At 44.5% G+C, this 21490-nt stretch overlaps 1 protein-coding gene across 6 annotated transcripts in view; it reads left to right on the top strand.

The window, feature by feature from the left end:
* Dgkh (diacylglycerol kinase eta) overlaps window positions 1-21490 on the top strand; it is a 168816-nt gene that overhangs the window by 60570 nt on the left and 86756 nt on the right. For all 6 annotated transcript variants that reach the window (XM_021657592.2, XM_021657590.2, XM_060391482.1 and 3 more), the window contains exons 3-4: window positions 15963-16073; window positions 17915-17995. In XM_021657592.2, the coding sequence (XP_021513267.1) occupies window positions 15963-16073; window positions 17915-17995 (192 nt within the window). The remainder of the gene's footprint in view (window positions 1-15962; window positions 16074-17914; window positions 17996-21490) is intronic.

Genomic DNA, 21490 nt, shown 5'->3' with positions numbered 1-21490 from the left:
GCTTTTGAGAACAATGGTGTCAGGGCTTCAGTGAGGCCTGTTCACTCAAGAAAACAGCTCTGTGGGGGACGGGCTGAGGCGTCTGACGGCCTGATATAGATGGTATTTTAGTTAGGGTTTCTGTTGCTGTGAGGGACACCGTGACCACAGCAACTCTTATAAAGAGAAACATTTAATTGGGGCTGGCTTATAGCTTGAGAGGTTCCGTCCATTATTGTCATGGTGAGAGGCATGACAGCGTGCAGGCAGACATGGTGCTGGAGAAGGAGCTGAGAGTTCTACATCTTGATCCACAGGCAGCAGAAGGAGACTGTGTGCCACACGGGGCATAGCTTGGGCATAGGAGACCTTGAAGCCCGCCCCCACAGTGACACACTTCCTCCAAACAGGCCCTATCTACTCCAACAAGGCCACATATTTTAATAGTGCCATTCCCTAGGGACCAAGCATTCAAACACGTAAGTCGGGGGTGGGGGGGCAGGAGAGGTTGCTATATAGGCATTGAATATGATGTTCCTAGGTGCCTAGACTGTTTGTAGGGGAACACTCGGCACGCCTCTGCTGTGGAGCCTGAGACAGAAAGACTTTAGAATCCCTCTTTGGGGTCACAGTCATAGGGGACCAGAGTTATTTTGGTGTGTTGTATGGAAATCATGCTTTCATGACATATATTGGCTATTGCCAACCTTTAGTAAAATCGTGTTTGAGTCCCTTAGCCATGCTTTATTTTTTGTACAAGTATACAGTGGCATACAATCAGCCACAAACAGGGTAAAACCCTGCCATTCAGAGTACATGGGTGGAGCTGTGGCTTATTTTATTAACTAAAGTCAGCCAGGCACAGAGAGCGAGTGCTGTAGGATTGCATTCCTACGCAGGACTAAGGGTTGACCTCATAAGAACAATGGCTACCAGAGGCCGGGTGTCTCAGAGGGGAGGGGTGAGGGAGGATTGACCAAGTGGTTAAACAGTTCGAGAAGAGTCGGAAATCCTGGCATGCCATTGCACATTCAGGTGGCTGTGGAGAATGACAGCGCACTCAGTAGCTTGAGGAGCTGAAGGGAAAGCGTAAGTTCTCACCATGGAGAACTGATAGACGCTTGAGATGCTAGATTGCTTAGCCCGGTTTACCCTTTACACAAGAACACATGCATTGAAACACCCCCCAAATAGCTGTACTTTTTATGTATCACTTACAATGAAAGTTTAATAGGAAAATACGGGTAGACTCATTTCAGACCTGTGGGTCCAACCTGAGAGGAAGCAGTGGCCTGAATATGAGGGTCGGTGTAGGTGGTGTGACGGGAAGTTTCCGCTCTGCTGTCTTCAGGAGACCCTTCCTCATGGTCACGTTCTGGTCACAGGAGCATTTCCTCACCGAACCAAAAAGAAGGAAGCTGCACAAATTGCGGCACCTTCGGGGAAGCGACATTTTGATGGCATTCTAAGGCATGCCTCCAAGGAAGATAAAAGGTAGATGGCAAGTTCGAGGGTTTGTGTGCCTAGGGCAGGGATGGTGTTGCCAGCAGGTGAGGTCCCAGGCAGAACGGCAGAGCTGCTGCAGGAGGGGCTTCCAAAGCGTCACGTATCTGGGCCTATGTGGTTAGTTGAAGGAAGTCTGGAATTAGAATTTAGGCTTCCTGAAGCCAGGACATCATGTTTCCTGCTAGCCTGAGGCTAACAGTACACGGAATAAAACGTGCTTGTTGGGGCTAAGGTGGGACAGCAGCTCCAGGTGGCGGCGTCGAGCAGGCAGTGAGAAATTGCGAGTAAAGATAGAAACGCATTTTGGGAGTTGTGTAGACATGTATATTTAGAGGAGATAATTGGGACTGTGGAAAGAGTTCACTCAGATTTGCACGCAGGCTATAATTGGAAACAGCCAATGGGGCAGTTCTCTTGAAATGGGAGGAGGGAGAGCAGACGCAGCACACGCGCTGTAAGGTGACAGGCGAGGGGCGGCAGAGCATCTGCCTTTCCTAGGCTTGCCGTAGTGTAAGGAGCCGTGGCTGGCGCGCAGCCACAGGGCAGAGCCAGGAGGTGAACGTGAACGAGTTTTGCTTTTTCAGGTGTTGCTTACGAAGAGAAGGGAAGTAGGTGGAGAAGGAATGATTGTTGAGGTGTCCGCTGAGGTGTTAGGTACAGCACTGGGTGCTCAGGATACGGAGATGAAGGAAATACGCTGAAGGATTCGCTTAGTGCTCCCGGCACCGCTGCATGCTAATGGTCGTCATTACTACCCCCAAGAAGAGGAGGCCCGCTTCACTGTCTGCGATTCGCTCAGAGTCTTCAGGGGCCAGCTGGGGTCGGAATCCTGCCCCTCTGTGCATTATGAAGACAAATTACTGCACTGGATGTCAAGCTGGGGATAAGACTGCTGCGTAGACAGAGCGGGAGGGGCCAAGTTTCCTTCTGGAAAATGATGGAGTAGTATGGTGAAGGACACTGAGGAGGAATGTCGGAAGACAGGCATCGTAGCGCACCGCCGCTGTGATGGAATAGCATGACTGAAAGCAAGCTAAGGAGGAAAGTGTGTTTATCTGGCTGACTCTTGAACATTGTAGTTCATTGGTTCTCAACCTCCCTAGTGCTGTGACCCTTTCATACAGTTCCTCGTGTTGGGGAGACCTCCAACCATAAAATTATTTTCGTTGCTACCTCATAACTGTACTTTTGCTACTGTTATGAATTTTAATGTAAATATTTGTGTTTTCCAGTGGTTTTAAGTTGAAAAAGTTGTTCAACCAGTTAAAGGAGTCTTGACTCACAGGTCGAGAACCACTGTCATAGTCCATCACTGAAGGAAGGCAGGATTGGAACTAAAACAGGCAGGAACCTGGAGGCAGGAGCTGATGCGGAGGCCACAGAGGGGTGCTTTTTACCTCACAGCCCAGGGATGCCACCCCCACAATGGGCTGGACCTTTCCCTCATTGGCCACCAATTAAGAAAAGGCTTGGCTACAGACAGATTTTAAGGAGGTATTTTTTCAATTGAGGCTTCCTCCTTTCCGCCGACTCTAACTGATATAAAACTTTCCAGCACAACAGGGATGAATCCAGGTAAGGGAACACGCTGTTGGAAGCAGTCTAGAACCCGCGATGGCTGTGTGCGTGGGAGTGCGCTGCTGTTTAATCTGGTAATTTGCCAAACTCTGTTTCTGATCTTTCCTATCCCATCTTAAACACAGAGGGCAATCAGTGTGTTTCTAATCTCTCTCTTTTCAAGACAGGTTTCCTCTATGTAGTCTTGGCTGTCCTAGACTTCCTTTGTAGACCAGGCTGACCTTGAACTCAGAGATACTGCTGCCTCTGCCTCCTTGAGTGCTGGTATTACAGATGTACGTCACCACACCCAGGCCTCTCTCTCTCTCTCTCTCTCTCTCTCTCTCTCCTTTTTCTTCTTTTGTGAGAAATTATGGTACTTGACAAACCAAAACAAACTAGCTTATCTTTTGGGGTATGCATCTTGCCCATGCAAACCATCTCTGAGTCAGGGTTTTGGCACAGTGTGTGTATTTGTGTGTAAACTAGCCCATATGACTCTGAATTCAGAGAGCTGGCAAATGTCTGAGAAATTCCTGCATCATCAGGATCCAGATAGTCTCTTGGAGAAGAACTAGAAACCATGAGAATATTGAATACATGACTGAAATTCCAGAAAATAGACTCCTCTTTTGTGTAGAAAGAAAACCGACTCCTCCTGATGCCTGTATAGACGGTAAAATGTGACTCCTGGTGCCTCACACAGCTGCCTGTTGGCTCCTTGCACTTCATTCTTTCCCATCCCGTCCTTGACCATACCAGTGACCCCAAACCCTTCCCTATTCCTGAAGGAGAACTGGGAGCACAGTGAGTGCCGGGTCAGGAATAGAGTGGAGTTGTCTCTTTTGCACACGAGTTACTAGTTTAAAAAATAGCGTTTTAGCAGTTTATTTTAGGCACCATCAAAGTCGCTTTATCATTGTGGCCACATGGTAAAGTAGTTCCGTCAAAAATGGCATGTGTGGGGGAAAAGGATTATTCTTGGAAATGAGTAGGGTTTTTGATAACGAAGGCATTAGTTCAGAATTAGAAGGAGAGTTTTTTTGTTTTTGCTTTTTTAGAAGACAGGGTTTCTCTGTGTGGGGCTGTCCTGGAAGTTGCTCTGTAGGCTCAGAGACGTGCCTGCCTCTGCCTCTGGAGTGCTGGGATTTAAGGCATGTGCCACCATACCCCGCTGATGTTTCAGGACCCTTCTGTGCCGGTTCGCTTACGCCACCCGTGAACTGCAGGCAAGCATTTACATAACAGAAAAGTTGCCATCTCCCGAGTCTGGACTGAACGTTAGTGTCACACCACTGCCACCTTGTGGTAAGATATCGTGCAGTTCGTTGTAATGTGTGAAAGGAATGAGTTTAAAGGGAGACATGGGCGTTTTGTACCTTCTCAGTATAATAACTTTACACAGCCACGGAGTTTTATCTCTCTAATTAGAAATTTATTCTCATGAACTTTTATAAAGAAGGTACATATTAAAAGCAGAATGATTAATTTTAGGGATTAAGTAAGTGTTCACAGAATATAATTACTTTTCAAAGTGCTTTTAATTTTATAACTTTTCTTGAGAAGAAAATTATAGGCCAGGTGTAAGGAACAGAATGCATTAGGAATCACTGGGCATTTGGTATAAAGGGTAATTAGACTACATTATATAGTCACTGTTGTCTTGCTTAAGAACATATTAATTTGCATTTAAGCACAAATGTCTTAACAGTTTATGGTATTACATACAAAATGATGTGGGTCTTTTGGCTCTGCTTAGAAGTGTGTAGACTACCCTAGATGCTGGGAGACTCTCCATCCTGTTTCCTGCTCCAGTTTTGGGCAGGCATACCTCTCTTCACTCTTCTGTTTGTTCAGCCTGTGATATAATCGGCTCATTTTTAGCAAACCGAGCTTTTTCGTTACGTAGAGATGAGGTCGGAGGAATTCCAGTAGCTAGGAAAGCTTGAGGAGCCGCAGGCCATCACTCACTTTTCCCTTGCTGAGTTGCATTGGAGGGACCCACTGTTTCAACCCTGCGGTGGCCAGACTCCAGCTTCCTGTTGTGTCAGTCACTCCAAAGAAACAGAACGGGAAAGCATAGGTTGATGTGTGTTTTATATGTGAAAGTGACTGGTTATTTCTAGTAAAAAAATTTTTTTAAAAATGTTTTTGTATTTTTTATGTGCATAAAAACAAAACTGTCGTGAGCATTAAATCCCCCTCCGTAAATGCATGTTGTCTGACTCTGGCTGCTGAAGTCTGCTGCACAGAGCTGTAGGCTCCTGGGTGTTGTCCTGGGCAGGACACCCGAGTTGGCCCACCTGTGGGTCACCCCTGAGGTATCTGGCCATATGCCCTTGGGAAAGCACCCCAGTTTGTTCTGGTACACAAAAGGGCTTGAGCACACTGCACCAGATGTAGCTTCTGATCAGGGAAACACTGCGATCCTGTAAACGACAAATTACTGTGTCACCCACTACTCCATTTTTACTCAGTATTGGTTCTGGAAACGTCTCTGAGTGCTACTGCTGCTCCTGTGAGCTGGGATGTTGTCCACCCTCATTGTTGCCACTGCAGTTCTTCCTCCAGCTTTGTTGCTATTTGATTTTTTTTTTTAAGTTAACTCATAATTGGAAGGAGAGTTTTCTTCTGTGTTGGGGCGGGCTGGTGCCGGCACTGGCTTTGGGTGGCAGTGTGGACCACTCTTACTGCCTCAGGTACAGGCGGCCATCTTCACCTGCTGGGAAATCCAGTGTCAGTCTGAGTTGTAGTTGGGTGTAGTGTAGTGAGTGTGGGCAACTGGCCTTCAAGAGGAAGAAGGGAAGAGTTGCCGAGTGAGCATGCTCAGCTTTGAAGCCCGGTTGCCCTTCTGCCTTTCTGGGGTGGGGAACCAGACTGGTGATGGCAGAGAAAGGACAGAAGGGCATAGACCAGTGCCCCACGCAGGGAAAGAAACATGAGTGAAGAGGCATGGTTGCTTCCTATCAGTGTGCTTTGTCCAAAAAATTGATGCTAAAATTATAACAATATGAGTGTGTGTGTGTGTGTGTGTGTGTTGTCTGCACACATGATATATGTTCAGAAGCTCACTTTGGTTAGAAGAGGTCTTTGGATCTGCTGGAATTGGGTTACAGGTGGCTCTGAGCCACCATGTGGATGCTAGGAACCAAACGCAGGTCTTGTGCATGAGCGGTCATCTGCTCATCCACTGAGCCAGCTCTCCAGCAACAGGCACAAATTTTAAAATACTGAAAGCTAGGTAAGAGTAAATGCATACTTTGAATAACATGAATAAAGAAAAGGATCCCAAATGCTCAATGATCTATACCCTTTACAGGACTCAGCCAGGCTGGCCACCAGCTTGTGATCCTGCCTCTTGACTGCTGGGGTTATAGACCTGAGCCGTCAGGCCTGACTCAAAGGGTATTAATGTTTGTAGGTTTCTTTGACCTACTCTGAGTTATTGAATCAAACCTCCCAGATGAAGTAAGATTTGTTAATATTAAGTCCTGATTGTAAAGACGAGCAAGGAGATTGGAACAACTGCAGTATTTAATACAACTGAAAAATAATATCTATATACTTATTGTAAGGCTTCTGTCATCTGTCTGTCTGTCTGTCTATCTATCTATCTGTCTGTCTGTCTGTCTATCTATCTGTCTGTCTGTCTGTCTATCTATCTATCTATCTATCTATCTATCTATCTATCTATCTACCTATCTACCTATCTACCTAATCTATCATTTATTTTACCATACTGGGAAGGTGAACCTAGGGTTTCAGCAATACCAGGCAAGTTCTCTGCTACTGAATCACATTCTCCCAGCTTGAATTCATTTTTTTAAAAAAGCTGAACATTCATGACAGGATAACATTTCAAAGGGCAGAGAAGGTTGCAATGTGTAAACTTAAGTGCACAGGAAATCAAAAAGAAGAGGAGGGCAGATTTAGAGGTTGAAGGAAGAGCCAGGCTGGAAGCAGTTTTACACGTGACTGATGAAAGAGGTTAACAGGAAGAATTAGAATGGGATCAAATGGCCTACCTTCCAGGGCCCTGGCATGCTTGTGAGGGAAAAATAGCATTTTATAATCACACAAAAACATTGAGAAAGGCAAAGAAAAGAAAAGATAAAAAGCACACCATGATACATCGTGGTTCAAACTTACAATGAAGTTCTCTTTCAAACATCATTTTTTTTAAAATTCATGTGTATGCATGTGTATGTGTGTGTGTGTGCGTGTGTGTGAATGTATGCCACATGTATGCAGGTGATGCCCTCAGCGGCCAGGAGAGGGCATCAGACCCTTTTGAGCTGCAGTTCCAGGCAGCTGTGAGCTGCCAAACATGGGTGCTGTGAACCAGACTGGTTCATCCGGAAGAGCAATAAGCTCTCTTAACAGTTGAGCTGTCTTCTCAGCCCCACAAAGATGGCCAGTTTTAGGGACACGGAGTGAAACAAGCCCTTTGTGGTTTGCATTTGACCACCTGACACACAGAATTATATATTGGATATAGAAGAGTTGGGTCAACTGAGGAGGGATAGAAAATCTACTTTCCTTTAAATTTCACTCTCTACAGAAGTAGTCTCTGTACAAATTGTACAGGTAAAGTAGCCATCATACACAGTTTACAAATCTTTCTCTCTATGCCACCTGTTAGGATTTGAGTGAAAAAAATCATCCCCCATTCCCCCTATCCCCCTTCTGGCTCATGTGTTTGAACACTGGTTTCTGGCTACTTGCACTGTTTTGGGAGATTGTGGAAACTTTGGAGTAGAAGGCCTGGCAGGTGGAGGTGAGCTACCAGAGGTAAGGGTTTGAGGGTTTGTAGCCTGACACCCTGCCTCCTGCCTCCTTTTTTGAGAGAAGGTCTTACTGTGTAGCACACTGGCTGGCCTTGAACTCACAACCTCTGCCTCCTGCCTGCTGGGATCCTAGGCATCGCCACCACTCCTGGCTCAGACCTTGCTTCCTGCTCATTTCTCTGTCTCGTGATGTGCTGAGACATGAACAAGCCGTAAGGTCCTGCGGCCACCACTGCTCTTCCTTTCATGGAGGGAACTACCCCAGCGGTGTTTGCCATCGTTGCCAAGATGGACTGTGTCCTAAACTGAGCCAAAATAAACCTCCCTTCCCTTGTAGGTATTCTGCCAGCAGTGATTACACACTTCATAGGTCTCCCCTTCGCACACCGTCCAACAATAATACGAATGCTGATGAGCAGTGCGTAAAAACAGAATGGCTTCTAATTCTGGCATAAACTCCAGCTTATTCAACAAGCAAGTGCTTAAAGCAGCCACAGGGGCATTTGCTCATGAGAAAGACAGGCTGGCTACAAAAGGAGGCACCTCTGGCTCCAGTCCTCAGAATGTAGCCAGGTTTCCTGCCCAGGTTGTCCGTGAACAGTTCCTTAAAACAGCCTACAATTCCAGTTTTCCCAAAGAGCTGTTTCGGCAGTGTTCTTTGAATGCCAGTCTTCAATCGCTCGCTCGTTGAATGATTAATCTAAGCTACTGCAAAGGCCACATACTGTGGTAAGTTCTCCTTACCTAGTAAGCAGATGTAGGTGAGCAAGGGCCCTCTTCCAGCTGAGCTTCTTGAGAAACCGCCACACCGATCTCCACAGTGGCCTTACCAGTTTACATCCTCGCCCACCGTGAACGAGTGTTCTCCTTACCCCGCATTCTCGCCTGCCTGCGCTGTCATTTGTTTAGTGATCTTGGCCATTCTGACTGGGGTAAGATGAACTCCCAAAGTGGTTTTAATTCGCATTTCCCTGCCTGATGTCTAAGGGTGTCGAACATTTTTGCAGAGTGGCTCTCCGCTTTTTGTGTCTCATCTTTTGAGAGCCCTGTTTAGATACGGCTTTATTTTCATTCTTCAATGTGCCATTATCCAGTTTGACCAGCACTGTTTCTTGACGATGCTGACTTTGTTTCCAGCATGTTTTTGGCTTCGTTTGGAAAAATCAGATGCCTATAGGTGGATGGAGTTATGCCTGGGTCTTCAGTTTTATTCCCATGATGAATGTGTCAGTTTTAATGCCAACATCACGCTGTTTTAATTATTACAGCTGTAGTATGATCTGGGGTGGTGACATCTCCAGCAGTAGTTTCTTCCTGTGGGAACAGGCTTCGCGTCCAATCAAAATGTGGTTAGTTACCCTGCGACAGGCGTGCCGCTATTACATCATTAGACACTTCTGCTTGGCCGATTACTCTAGCAGCGTGCAAGGGGCCCATCTCTGCGTAAGATCATTGATGTCTTTTCTTCAGATGAGTCAGCTTAATAAGGATGTCAGTGCCACTTAGGGTAAGAGGGAGTGCTGTAAGTATCACAACTAGTATAAGGGTGAACTATGGAAACAGGGTGAGCCCATCCTGCAGGGTAAGAAGCCTTTGCTGGCAGGCCACATGCTGCATCAGAGGTGAGATCGATAGATTTCAGGGTAGACAAGGTAAAGGGAGGAGAATTAAAGCAATAGGAGCCTGCGAGTTACAGGTGAGAGGCCGGAGAACATCACACCCACTCTTTCCTGATGGCTGCGGGGGTGTGGATTTGGTAGTGCAGGCAGCTCAGGCATAAAATGTTCAGGGTTTCATTTTAATAAGCAGGGGAGGATGAAGTTGATTATTTGTGTCTTCTTGAAATAGTGCTTGTATAAGAGAAATGGATCCATTTATAACTTATCTTTAAAAAAATCTTTTAATTGGGTATTTTATTTAACTCTATTATCTTAAACAGAACTTTACAAAAATCCAGTACACGTACTGTTGTAATTTGAATTTCCCAATGATTTATTCTTGGGATAAGTTAGATTTTTACAGTGTCTCAACACTGTCTACACCTGAGGATTCTAGGATTCTAGATTCTACCCCAAGTGACTTGAGATGCTTCAACAAGGTGTTTTCCTGAGTACCCTTTCTTCCATCTTCTCTTGGTAGTAACCGAAGGATTGACCTGCCTGTCTCCCCACAGTGTCTTGAAAGGAAATTGTAGCAGAGGGACATGACTATTCCCTATGTTAGGGTGAAAGGTAAATAATTTTTATGTGAAAGAAACAGCAAGTATCTGAAGAGGACAGATTGGTAGGAGCTAATCTGAGGCACAGGACATCCTTAGCAGCTCCTGCTTTCATGTGGCTCCATAGTGGCCCTGTCTGGTCTGAAAGGCAGCCCTATGATAGGCACCAGGCTTGGAATGGAGAGCGAGGTGGCCCTTGATCCTCAGTGTAGTTTTGTTCTCTGTCCTGTTACCAATTTTTAAATAAGATACTGACACTGCTCCTTTTGGAGACTATTTTTCTAAGGGCAATATTATTCAAAGGGCTTTTTGGACTATTAGCTGTTTGTTTTTTTTTTTAATTTTGCCAAAAAAATCATGGAACATAAAATTTACCACCTTAGTGCTTATCAATACACATTTCAGTAGTGTTTACTATAGCTCCATTGCCTAGCAATATGATCTTTATTTAGTTATTTTGTACTTTCATACATATATATGATACATTCTGGTTCCTCTCTCTTCCCCATTCTTTCTTATCTTCCTTCAATTCCTACCAGTGTCCCCTTCTCCCTAGTAGTCCTGTTCCTGGCTTTTGGTTTTGCGTGTGACTTGTGTTTAATCAGAGCCATCTATGTGACTGTTGGATTAGGTTATCAATGGAAATACAACTGGAGGACAGTAATTCTTCTCTTGCCCCAAATTTGTTCATAAGAAATAGTTAAGCAACGGGGTGGGATCCCAACCCTCGATTCTCTCCTCTATCTTTGCATACTGTAATCTTTTTGTTTGTAGTATTAATACTTCATACGCCTTTCAGATCAGAGTTTTTTTAAATCACATTTCATTTATAGTGAAATAAACTGTACAAAATTTATTTTTTTTCACCAAAGTGACAATATTTTCCATGTTACTTCTAGATAAGCCGTAAACCATTTGTTTTTGTACATTTTGCTTTTAAATCAAGACAAGGCTATAGCTTCTGACATGAACAGAGAAGAAAATACACGTCAGTGGACTTTGTGGCTGTCATCTGCCTAGGTGGGCTGAGAAGCAGAACATGTGTCCATTGAGATGCTTGTGAAACATATAAGCAACTCAGGTGTGGGCTACTTTTCCCTATCGAAGCATAAATGCTGAGTTAAGATTTTTTTTAAAGACCGACTGACCTTAAAGTCACCCACTAGAGCTCTCATAAATGTGGTCATTGATGCTCCCTTTCCACATTTCTTAGTCACTATTCTATTGCTGTGAAGAGGCACCATTGATGGAGCGTGGCATGCCTTACAAAAGAAAGCGCTTAATTGGGGCTGGCGTAGAGTTTCAGAAGCTTAGTCCACCATCATCATGGCAGAGAGTGCAGTGTCTCACTGAGAGCTACAACCTGATCCACAGACAGAGAGAAAAACATGGGGCATGGCGTGGGCTTTTGAAACATCATTCCCAGAGACACACTTCCTTCAACAAGGCTGTAGCTTCCAATCCTTCTAATCCTTTCAAGTAGTTCTACTCCTTGATGACTAAGCGTTCAAATATGGTGGCCTATGGGGACCATTCTTACTCAAATCACCACACACTATAGTCTCTAATATCTTTCTTCCCACATTCCCACTTAAGCTTTTTATGGTTTTGCCCCATTATGAGTCACACTTAATACTTCTGAAGCTTCAAAGTCATGAAATTGAATCGATTAAGGTTGAAAACTGTTGTTCAGCTATTATAAGTTATTAAGGCATAAGTAAGCTTTTCCATAGTCTCAAACTAAAATCAGCAGATTTCGCAGAAGGCATTGTTAATTACTGTTTAAAATAAGCTGGGACCAAAAAAAACAAACAAAACCCAAAATGCCCCACAGAGTTGTAGTGGCATGGCCTAGTACTTTGTATTAAATGTTGATTATCTTGCCCCCAGAGATTCTTACATACATACCCCAAAATGACGTTTGTGTTACCTTGCCTCCTGATTGGCTAATAAAACTGCCTATACCTGGGCAGGGCAAAGGTGAGGTGGGTGGAGCAAAGGTTCTCAGGTTTTGGAAGAGGAGGATCATGGGAAGGGGGAGAAAGGTGAAGGAGAAAGCAAAATTGCCGTGGGATAGAAAAAGAACCCCATGGGACAGCAGGAAGGACTCCAAGAGAGGAAAGGAATAGCCCAGATGAAGAATAGCAGCAAGTATATTGGGATTGTGGATGGAAAGTAGTCTAGACAGGAATGGTTAAAGCAGATGGTGTGGGCTGGGGACTAGGAAATAATAGCATGGGTGGGATTATCTACCCAGCCCAAGGTGAAATAAGGCAAATCTAAAATCTAACAGCTATCTGTGTCTTTTATTGATTATGATAGTGGGTTAGATAATACCACTGTAATAATTATAGGGCAAATAATAAACATTATTAGGCCGATACCTTTTATTTTCCGCAACACAGAGAGAAATGTTATGTTTTTGTATGTGTGTGTGTTTTCATGTGTTTGCGTAAGCACAGGTGTATGAAGGACAGAGGTAGTGTCAGGTGCTCTCTTAGTTTTTGAGACAGGGTTTCTCACAGAGCCTGGGGTTTGCTGATTTGGCTAGGTTGCCCAGGCAGTGAGTGCCAAGGATTCTTCTATCCCTTTCTCCCCAGCTGCATTGGGATCAGTCATCTCAAGGCTAGAGCTTCAGTTCAAAAGTAGGGGAGAGGGGAGCCTTTTGCTCCCAAGGAGTCAGTAGACGAGAGGTTCTGTGACAGCTGTGGAGGGATTGGTGACCAGTGTCCTTGGAATCCAGACATAAGTTAGACTACCCTGAGGACTAGGTCATGAAGGCAGATATTTGCCATTGAAGGTATGCCTCAGTGTGCAGGTGTGCCCCCAGCGTGAACGCCATACAGAGGCTCCTGGGCCGCTTCAGCCTTAGAGACTCATCTGCGGCCTCTCTGGTTGGTGATGACCTGGGATTCTGCCCCTTCTATGGAGTCTCTCTCAGAGGAGTGGCCACAGTCAACCCGATGAAGGACTGTCTCATGACCAGTGACTGTTTGAAACATTTCTAGTGAGTACCATCTGTTCTTTCTCCCAGAGGAGGCTCTTGAGAGGTGGTAACTCTTTGCGGTTGGGCTTAAGGTTTTTAGCAGAAGTTACATATGTTGTTTGGTGGGCTGAAGGGAAAAGCTATGAGGTGGAAGGAGACAAAGCAGGTGGGGATGAGGTGAGGGCGTGGGTGTCGTGTGGTGTCCTGTGAGTTACTCCTCATCATGCTGCTTCGTCAAGTGAGAGGTTCTTCATAGTTTATAATATTATAATTTATTCAGGTCTTAGGAGAGCCTTGGAGATGAGCCACCTTGCTTGTGCAACACAAGGAAGGTGCCTCAGCGTGGGCTGGTTGGATCTGTGAGGATGGTAACCCCGGTGTGTAGTCCCCATTTTCTGAGAGTGGGTGAGAGCTGTTCCGGGTGAGGGGGGGAGTCATGGTTTGGGGGGGCTGAGGGTCTTGGTTTTCATCAGTTCGCTCTAGTGCGTTAGCCTTTTCCACTGCCCTCCTCATATGAATGTGAAAACGGGTCTCTGAGCTGCGGTTCTCCAAAGCCCCCGCCCCTCCTCACAGCCCCGTCCTGACCAGTTTTCTCTATTTCGCTGCCAGAGATGAAGTCTCCTGCCTTTGCTGTCTGGCGCGTCCCGTAGAAGCTCCTTTCCTGCTTCAAACATTCCACTAGCCTTTTGCACTTGCAGTAAGAGGCAGGTTTCCCCCTGTGGCTGGCAGATACCGACTCTCCTGAAGCTTCATGTCTTGATTCTTTCCATCTGCTCCAGCTGTTATTTGCCCTGACAGTGGCTGGCGAACACTTACTTACCTTTTCCAAGAAGCTCTTAGAATTCGTGCCTGGAAAATACTCTCTGAACTTAATAACATAATGATATCATCATCCTCATAATAATACTTGGTGCCACTTACTGAGATTTTCTGTAGCCCAGATACTGTGCTAAGTGTTCTCCAGATGTTATTGTACCATGAACTTAGAAGCAACAAGCTTGTAAAATTGGTATTGTTCTGGCTTTCTTCTTTGGATAGAAAATGGGATCATAAAAAAAGTGGAGTGACCTAGGTTTGTGCTGTTAGTCTGCTGAAGAGCCTGGTTGGAAGTCTGGCCGATTCTAGACCTGTTTCTCTGGTACTAAAGTTTCAGAAGTATTTTCTTAGCATCAACTTGCAGTGATCTCCCTGTGGACACTTTTAAAGCACACTCAAAGTGAACCTCTGCCTGAAAATCAAAGTAAACATTAACATGAGCCATTAGCTCATGCTCAAAAATTACCAAACAAGAAAGTTTTTCACCTTTTCTAGCTTATTGATAATGTAAGGCATTATTATAACGCTTGCAAAGAAACTAAGTAAATTACACCATGGAAAGTATTTTGTGGGGTAAGATTACAGTGGGGGAACACAGAGAAAAAGAACACAACCAACCAGGTGGTCATTGAGATGGGTCTCACTGAGATCTAGTGATCTGTGTGTCCTTGTAATACCAGAGTTGGGGAGGCAGAGACAGGAGGAACTCTGGGGCTCAGTGGTGAGCCAGGCTAGTCTGTGTGGTGCACTCCAGGACGGTGAGAAAAAAGTTAAAAAAGTTGGATGACACCCACAAATATTATTTGGCCTCTACACACATGTGCATCAACATGTATACATTACCAGGACACGAATGAACATCCCTTGGCCCAAACACTTGAAGGACATGCAAGAGTTAACCAGATGGCTCTCTGAGGAAAGAGCAGGGCAGGCCCAGACAGTAGCCAGTACTGGAGCCTGAGCCATGTTTCCCAAGTTAAAAGCAAAAGGGTGATTATGGATGGAGGGGTTCATGAGAGAGTGAGAGGCTAGATGCAGGTAGGGAAGTTCAGGTGTTTTGCTGGAGACAGTGGAAGTAAACAGGTGTCCTACAGAGCACTCCTAGAATCCAGTCTAGAGTCACAGAGGCCTCCTACCACCGCCAGACACTCCTTCTGCTGTCCCCTTTGGAAACACTTCCGTGCGTTTGTTATAGAATGCTCTCTGAAGATGCCTGTGCTGTCTTAAGCCTGCTTTTATCTGCTTTCTGTTGCTGTGACCTGAAAGCTGATGCTTTCTTTTCTGGGCCACCGCACATAGCGCTTTGTATGTGTTTACTTGTAATGATTAACATCTAACAAGCGTCTGTTGTTTGTTATACTAGCTATATCTTGCTAATAAGCCCATTGTGCAAATGAATATGAAGAAGTTAAAGACTTGTCTTAAGTTCAGCAGTTCCCTGTAGTGAAGCTAGGAGTTAAATATGTTTCTGGTTCCAGAGGCCATTTGCATTAATACTCAGCCTATGGCACGGCATTTGTAACTCTCTCACTGTACACAGTCTGTGTGAAAGACCCCCCGTATTGCAGATGGTAGATGCATGTACCTTTTAAACTGTCTACAAATTCCTTTGTTAAATTACTTAAATTTGTCCTTTGACAGTTTCATAGATGAACTCTGATTCTTCTCACTCCTCCCTTCTTCTTTATCTCCTTCCTAACTGTGCCCCCACAACTCTCTTTCATTCTTGCTTTTTTTATTTTGTTTTCTGATTGAGCTTAACCAGGGATGTCCTTGTGGCCTTGGGTTTGGAACTGTCCACTGAGCCTGCTGGCTTCACCAGTGGGTACAGAGCTGAAGACAACTCTTGGACTCCCCAAACTGTCAGTAGCCAGTTCTACCTGTGAATTCTTTGAGAACCACGTGCAATTCACTTTGACCTCCTGGGACTTTATGTACCTTCTCTTGACTGACCTCTGTTGTGAACAAAATAGTCTTTCTAGTAATTTGTAAGATGTAAACCACGGTGCTTGGAACGCTAATGAACAGTGAACATGGGTCATTGATTCTGAGTAGAATATTTGGTTTGGGGTTTCATTTTCACTTTGTCATGATGTTTTTGTTTTGTCCCCAGACCAGTATTAAAGAAGGACAGCTGCTGAAGCAAACCAGCTCTTTCCAGAGGTGGAAAAAGAGATACTTCAAACTTCGAGGCCGAACGCTTTATTATGCAAAAGACTCCAAGGTAACTCAGAAAGACCGCTCTCAAGCATTGTGTGTCATGACAAGATCTAAAGCTTTGGTTGCTCAAGCTGCCTTTGTCTTGGATCCTCATCATAGCTTAAGTGTTCTCAAATGCATTTATTATAAAGGTGGTCATCTTGTACCCCACCTCAAGGTGGCGCTATTGACTCGGTCTTATTCTTATGGGAAGCTAATCTAGTATAGTTTGATTCCCTTTCCTCTTCTAAGTAAAATAAGTCATAAATAACTTAGAATAAATTAAAAACTTTGGGCTTCTTCCATTTTTCCCTTTTAAACTTTTTTTTGAGAGAGAGTTGCCATAGCTGTTAAGAATTTACATTCTGGGGTCAGATATAAGTTCACAGCCCAACCCTTGCTCAGTCCACAGTGTGCCTTGGCTATCGCATGCTGCTGAGCGAAAGCTTAAGACCGTACATGCTGAGTGATTCAGAATCCCAGGCATAGATAATCTCTTCATTATGGTAGCAGTTAAGATTGAAAACCACATTGTAATAAAATTGAGACAAAGCAATTTTTATATACCATTTAAATGAACTAATAATGGAGTTTAGGAAGAAGAGCCCTATTAAAATGGATATTTTAATGGTGCCTGAAAAGTAAGCTTAGGATGCCAGAGGAATAATCATTTCCATTTTAAAAATGTCTATTCCTGATATAATTAGTAGAAGCTGAAAAAGGACCAGTCAACAAACTTAATTGTTAGTTTGTGGAACAGCAGTGGAAGGAATAACTGAATACTTATGTGAAAGTAATAACAAACTAATCTTATTTTCAAAAGTCTGATGTTGACTGTTATCCCTGGTCCGGCTCCATTGTGTCTTTGGGTATTTCCCTGTAGAAACAGTGACTTCTTGACTGCCTGTGCCTTTAGCTGTGTGTCCTGTTAAGTGCCCCTCAGGTGGTCCCATGTGTGAGATGTTGGACTTGTTTCCTGCTGAGGAAATCATTGCTAACTCCCGTCCTCCATGTTTAAGAGTCCATCTTGCACTGCCTTTAGCTTTGCCTTTTTTCCTCTACTGGCCGTATTGTACACCCCTTTCAGTTGGGAAGCAAGAAAATTTTATTAAGGTGAATTAATAGAATGATGGTAAACTTAATGTAACCCCCTGGAGGCCTGGGAGGGTGGAAGCTATCAGAAAGGGGAGAGATGCTTCTCTGCAGCATGGAGGAGAACTGTTACTCTGCTGGTGCTGGAGTCCACTGGCTTGAATGTTGAGCAGTGACCAACTCACTGAAAGCGGGAAAGATGATAGTAATTAATTCATATTTACGAATGGCTGAATTATTGCTTTAAAAAAACACTCCCATCTCTCGGGAGCTTTCACCACTGACATGTTTTGACTAAAACAATGCTTAAGAGTTTGAAAGGAGCACGGTTTTCTGTTTATTTAGAAAACCGTTTTACTTAGACGGATTTTTGATAGACAAGGACTGTAAGGTCCAGAGCATTCAGTCAGTCACTGTGACCTGAACTAGTGCTCAGTCTACACTCAACAAAGCTTGGGCCACAAGCTTGTGGTTGTGGGTGTGGGCGTGGGATCATGGGTGTCCCTCAGATGGTTCTGTGCGACCGTGACAGATAGGCGTCCAGAGGACGGTGGCCATTTCTGTGGAAGCTGCTTAGCTTCATAGGGTAGCCATGTGTAATGGTTTCATCCACCCTCCTTGAGACAAAACTGTTGAGTGTCCCTAAGTTGACTTTCAGTTTTGAGTCCTAATTCTTGCCCTCGCTTTTACAGTCATGGGCTGGTAGTGAAAACATACCAAAGAGCCAGGAGCTGGAGTTCTACATAACGTGTTTGTGTTCTTGTCCATCAACAGTCCTTGATATTTGATGAAGTTGACCTCTCAGATGCCAGTGTCGCTGAAGCAAGCACAAAAAATGCCAACAACAGCTTCACGGTATGATTGCGTTCAGTTCCCTGTCCCAGGGCTGTGGGGTGGCTTTTCCTAAACATGTGCATGCGTTCGAGTGGGTCCTTACCGACACAATGAATTCGGACAAGTGTTTCGCGTTCTGACATTAAATATATGATCAGTTATTTGCTCACTGAACTTGGATGTAAATGTTTTTCAAATACATACTTTTGAATATGTATGTTTAAAATATATATTCATAACACACACACACACTAGTAGCTCATACCTATAATCCTTAGTACTCAGGAGACTGAGGCAGGGGGATTGCCATGAATTTCAGGGCAGACTGAGCTACACAGTGAGACTGTGTTACAAAGAGACAAACATACAAGGATTATTTTCCTTTTCACTTTTTAATTTTTGTGTTCTTAAAGTTTTTACTTCCTTTAGTCTTTCATTTAGTTCTTTTGTTCTCAAGCATTTAAAACCTTTGTTATTTATCTCCAGACTTAAGAAATAATATTTTCTCCTCTTATTTTCACCTCAGTTGTTGTTGCCGGCGGTTGGTGCTGTAGTTCAGGCTTTCATTTCTCCTCGCTTAGGTAATTCGTCAGGGAACTCTTGAAGAGGGCCTTTCTCTTTTGTAGTGGAAAATTGCATTAACTAAAGGGACTAGCTGGTTCCCCCTCACCTGCAAATCCCACCTCCCACTCAGTCATAGAATCGTGTGCGATTCCTGTCGGCACGCTGTGCCTCAGCCTTCCTGTCCCCCTGACTGATTTCTTCCTGCCTATGGCTGTTGACATCCTGCCACTTGTCCCATTCTGCTTCTTTCACATACAAAAATAAAAATATAAACTGACTTCCCATTATATCACCGATATTCGTGATAAGCAGAGAAATCTTAAAATGGAGATACATATTTGTATATGCAAATCTCCCTCTAGATTTTCCTTAGTTCAGCGGGCTCCTGTGGTCCTTCCTGCAGTGACAAACTCCTTAGCCCCCCTGTGATCCCTTGCTTTTGCCAAGTGTCGCGCCTACCTGCCCTCCCAGCCCTCATACCAGGGAGTCACCTCTTACTGACACTAGTGTCTGGTGTCTGTCCCTTAGGTGCACAGAGCACAGGAGACAACCAGGTAAGCAAACAGAAAGAACCGTGATGGAGGTGAGCCCCGGTAGGGAGATGAGTGGAGAGAGGAAGCGAATGGATTTAGATTTAGTCTTATTGATTTATGGGCATGTGGGATCATTCATAGTGTAAACAGTGCTTTGCTGCTCCTTCTCCCCAGGGAGAGTTTAGTTTGAGAAGAGGAAAGCCAAGAATAGAATCCTGGGAAAATGTTAAAATGTAAGGTTTGACCAGAAGACCGAGCGAGAGCATTCTTAAGAATTAGGATCTCCAGGCGGTGATGTCGTAAGAACCCAGCGTCGGAGAGTTTCGAGATGGAAGTTGCTAAATGTCAGGTGCTGTGGAGAGGGCAGGTCCAGGAGGAATTGAGAGGTGACCTGAATTTGTGAACTTGGGGCTTGTGTGGTCACGTGGGCCGTGAGTGGTTTTCAGGGCGGGTGGTGTGCATTAGGCTAGGCTGCACTGTTAATTTGGAGCAGACAGCAGGCTTTTTCCTGAGGCTTGGCCATTAGGAACCCAGATACAGCTAGGGAGTGTTTGGGTGATGAAAGCATTGTGGCTCTGTTGTTTCTTTTCACTTTGCTTTAAAATTGGACTTTGAGTGTGTTTATGTGAAGAATGGGAAGAGCTATTAGATGGGGCAAGATTGCTGAGTGAGCTGATGGATCTAAGAACCAGGGCATGGCGTGAGCACAGAGCCAATGGAGGCAGGTGTGGGCAGCAAGCTTGTGGATTTCAAGCCCAAATAGTACCATTTTCTCAGTGAAGCCAAAGACAAGGTTGCATGGTTGTGAGTGGGAGCTTGGGAAGGCTCAGAATAGCATCTGTGGAGAGACAGCATGAAAAGCATCAGGGACCTGTAAACTACATCCACTAAAGACTGCCTTTAGTAATGTCTATACAATCTGTGCTTATAGAATAGGCTTTCAATTAATAGAGAGCAAGCAAATGGATTGATCTAGAGTGGTGGTTTACAAGGCCTTGGGCAGACAGGTAAAGGCAATGCTGGGTGCTTGAAGTGTCAGCAGTTTATAGCTTCTCTTCTCTGCGCTCAGTGTTTCAGGATGAAATGCTGGAAGGCAGAGATGGCTTTGCTGCTATCTGAGCAGGTGCCGAGGAACATAACTTCCATAACCCCTCTTCACCGTCTGGCCTATATGTGCCTGTTTAGTCTCCCCTTCCTCTGACTGTTGTGTGGTATTGGCTTTCTGCCTGTGCTGCTGAAATTTTACCATTTCTCCAATTCTTCTGATGTTTTCATTTACAAAATGTAGATTGACTTCCCATTATATCACCGGCATTTATGATAAGCAGAGAAAATCAGAAGTGGAGATTTTTATCTATATCTGTTTGCTTAAGTAAATCTTCCATGTTTACATCCAAGGTTGAAATGCTGTTTAGTTTTCAATCCTGCAAGTGAGCGTGGCCTGTACTGAGATAGACAGTACCTTGCTGGTCCTACCAGTGAGACTAGCCATTTGCCTTCCTCTGAGAGTGAACAAAGGGTTTGTGTATGCATTTATGTATTTATTTATACCAAAGAGAGCTAGAGTTAATCTTAAGGAGGGTCCCAAAGTTTACAGTGTAAGGGTTAGAATGGTTTCAGGTGAGGGTAAGGTCCGGGGCTTAATATGGGCAAAGGAAGCAGAAAGGTCTGGGTGGGCTTGGAGGAATTGTGCGGATAACTTATGCAACTATTCCCCACCCTCCAGACTCACTCCTTTCCCCTGTAGCAAACAGAATTTGCCCAAGGCTTCCCTATGCATAGGTAAGTCTGTGGTTTTCTCACGAGCCCCTGAGGAAACGGACTGTGTCATCTTTGTATCTTACCCATGAGTGTTTGTTGGTTTCGAAACACAAGATCAAAGTCTCCATCCATGTGAGAAGACACAGTGCCTTGGATAGTTCACCAGCCAACTATTCTTTCTGAAGTTTGCTGTACTAGAGATGTAGAGGCTGAGGCATTAGATGGCTTAGCATTGTACTATAATAGAAACTTGGTAGAACTTTCCGCAGCATGAAGTGGAGCAAAAATGTGTGTTTCAAGGGGCAATTGTCAATCCTCCTGCTTAAATATTTAAATATCTTACCTTCCTAGATCCTTGCCTGACTGCTACTGACACCACTATTTTAGCTGGTTCATGTCAGAGGTTAATGGTGCAGCATGATGGGATTGTGGCTAGAGACTCTAGGAGTGGCCAAATTCTGCTCTCCCCGAAGTCCCTAATGGTACTGTATTGACAAGAAATGGTGGTACATGGACAGTGTATAAATAGTTGATGGAAAACTTATACTTTGCTTGAGAATGAAATGCTCTACTCTGCAAAGAGAATGAAATGCTCAACTCTGCAAGGATGGCTTCTATAGTGAGTGTCCCACAGAGCAGGGAGGCTGTTAGCTACCCT

This window comes from Meriones unguiculatus, chromosome 9 (genome assembly GCF_030254825.1).
Source record: "Meriones unguiculatus strain TT.TT164.6M chromosome 9, Bangor_MerUng_6.1, whole genome shotgun sequence".
NCBI lineage: Eukaryota > Metazoa > Chordata > Mammalia > Rodentia > Muridae > Meriones > Meriones unguiculatus.
Note: the sequence above shows the minus strand (reverse complement) of the source record. Positions and strands in the feature narration are given on the sequence as shown.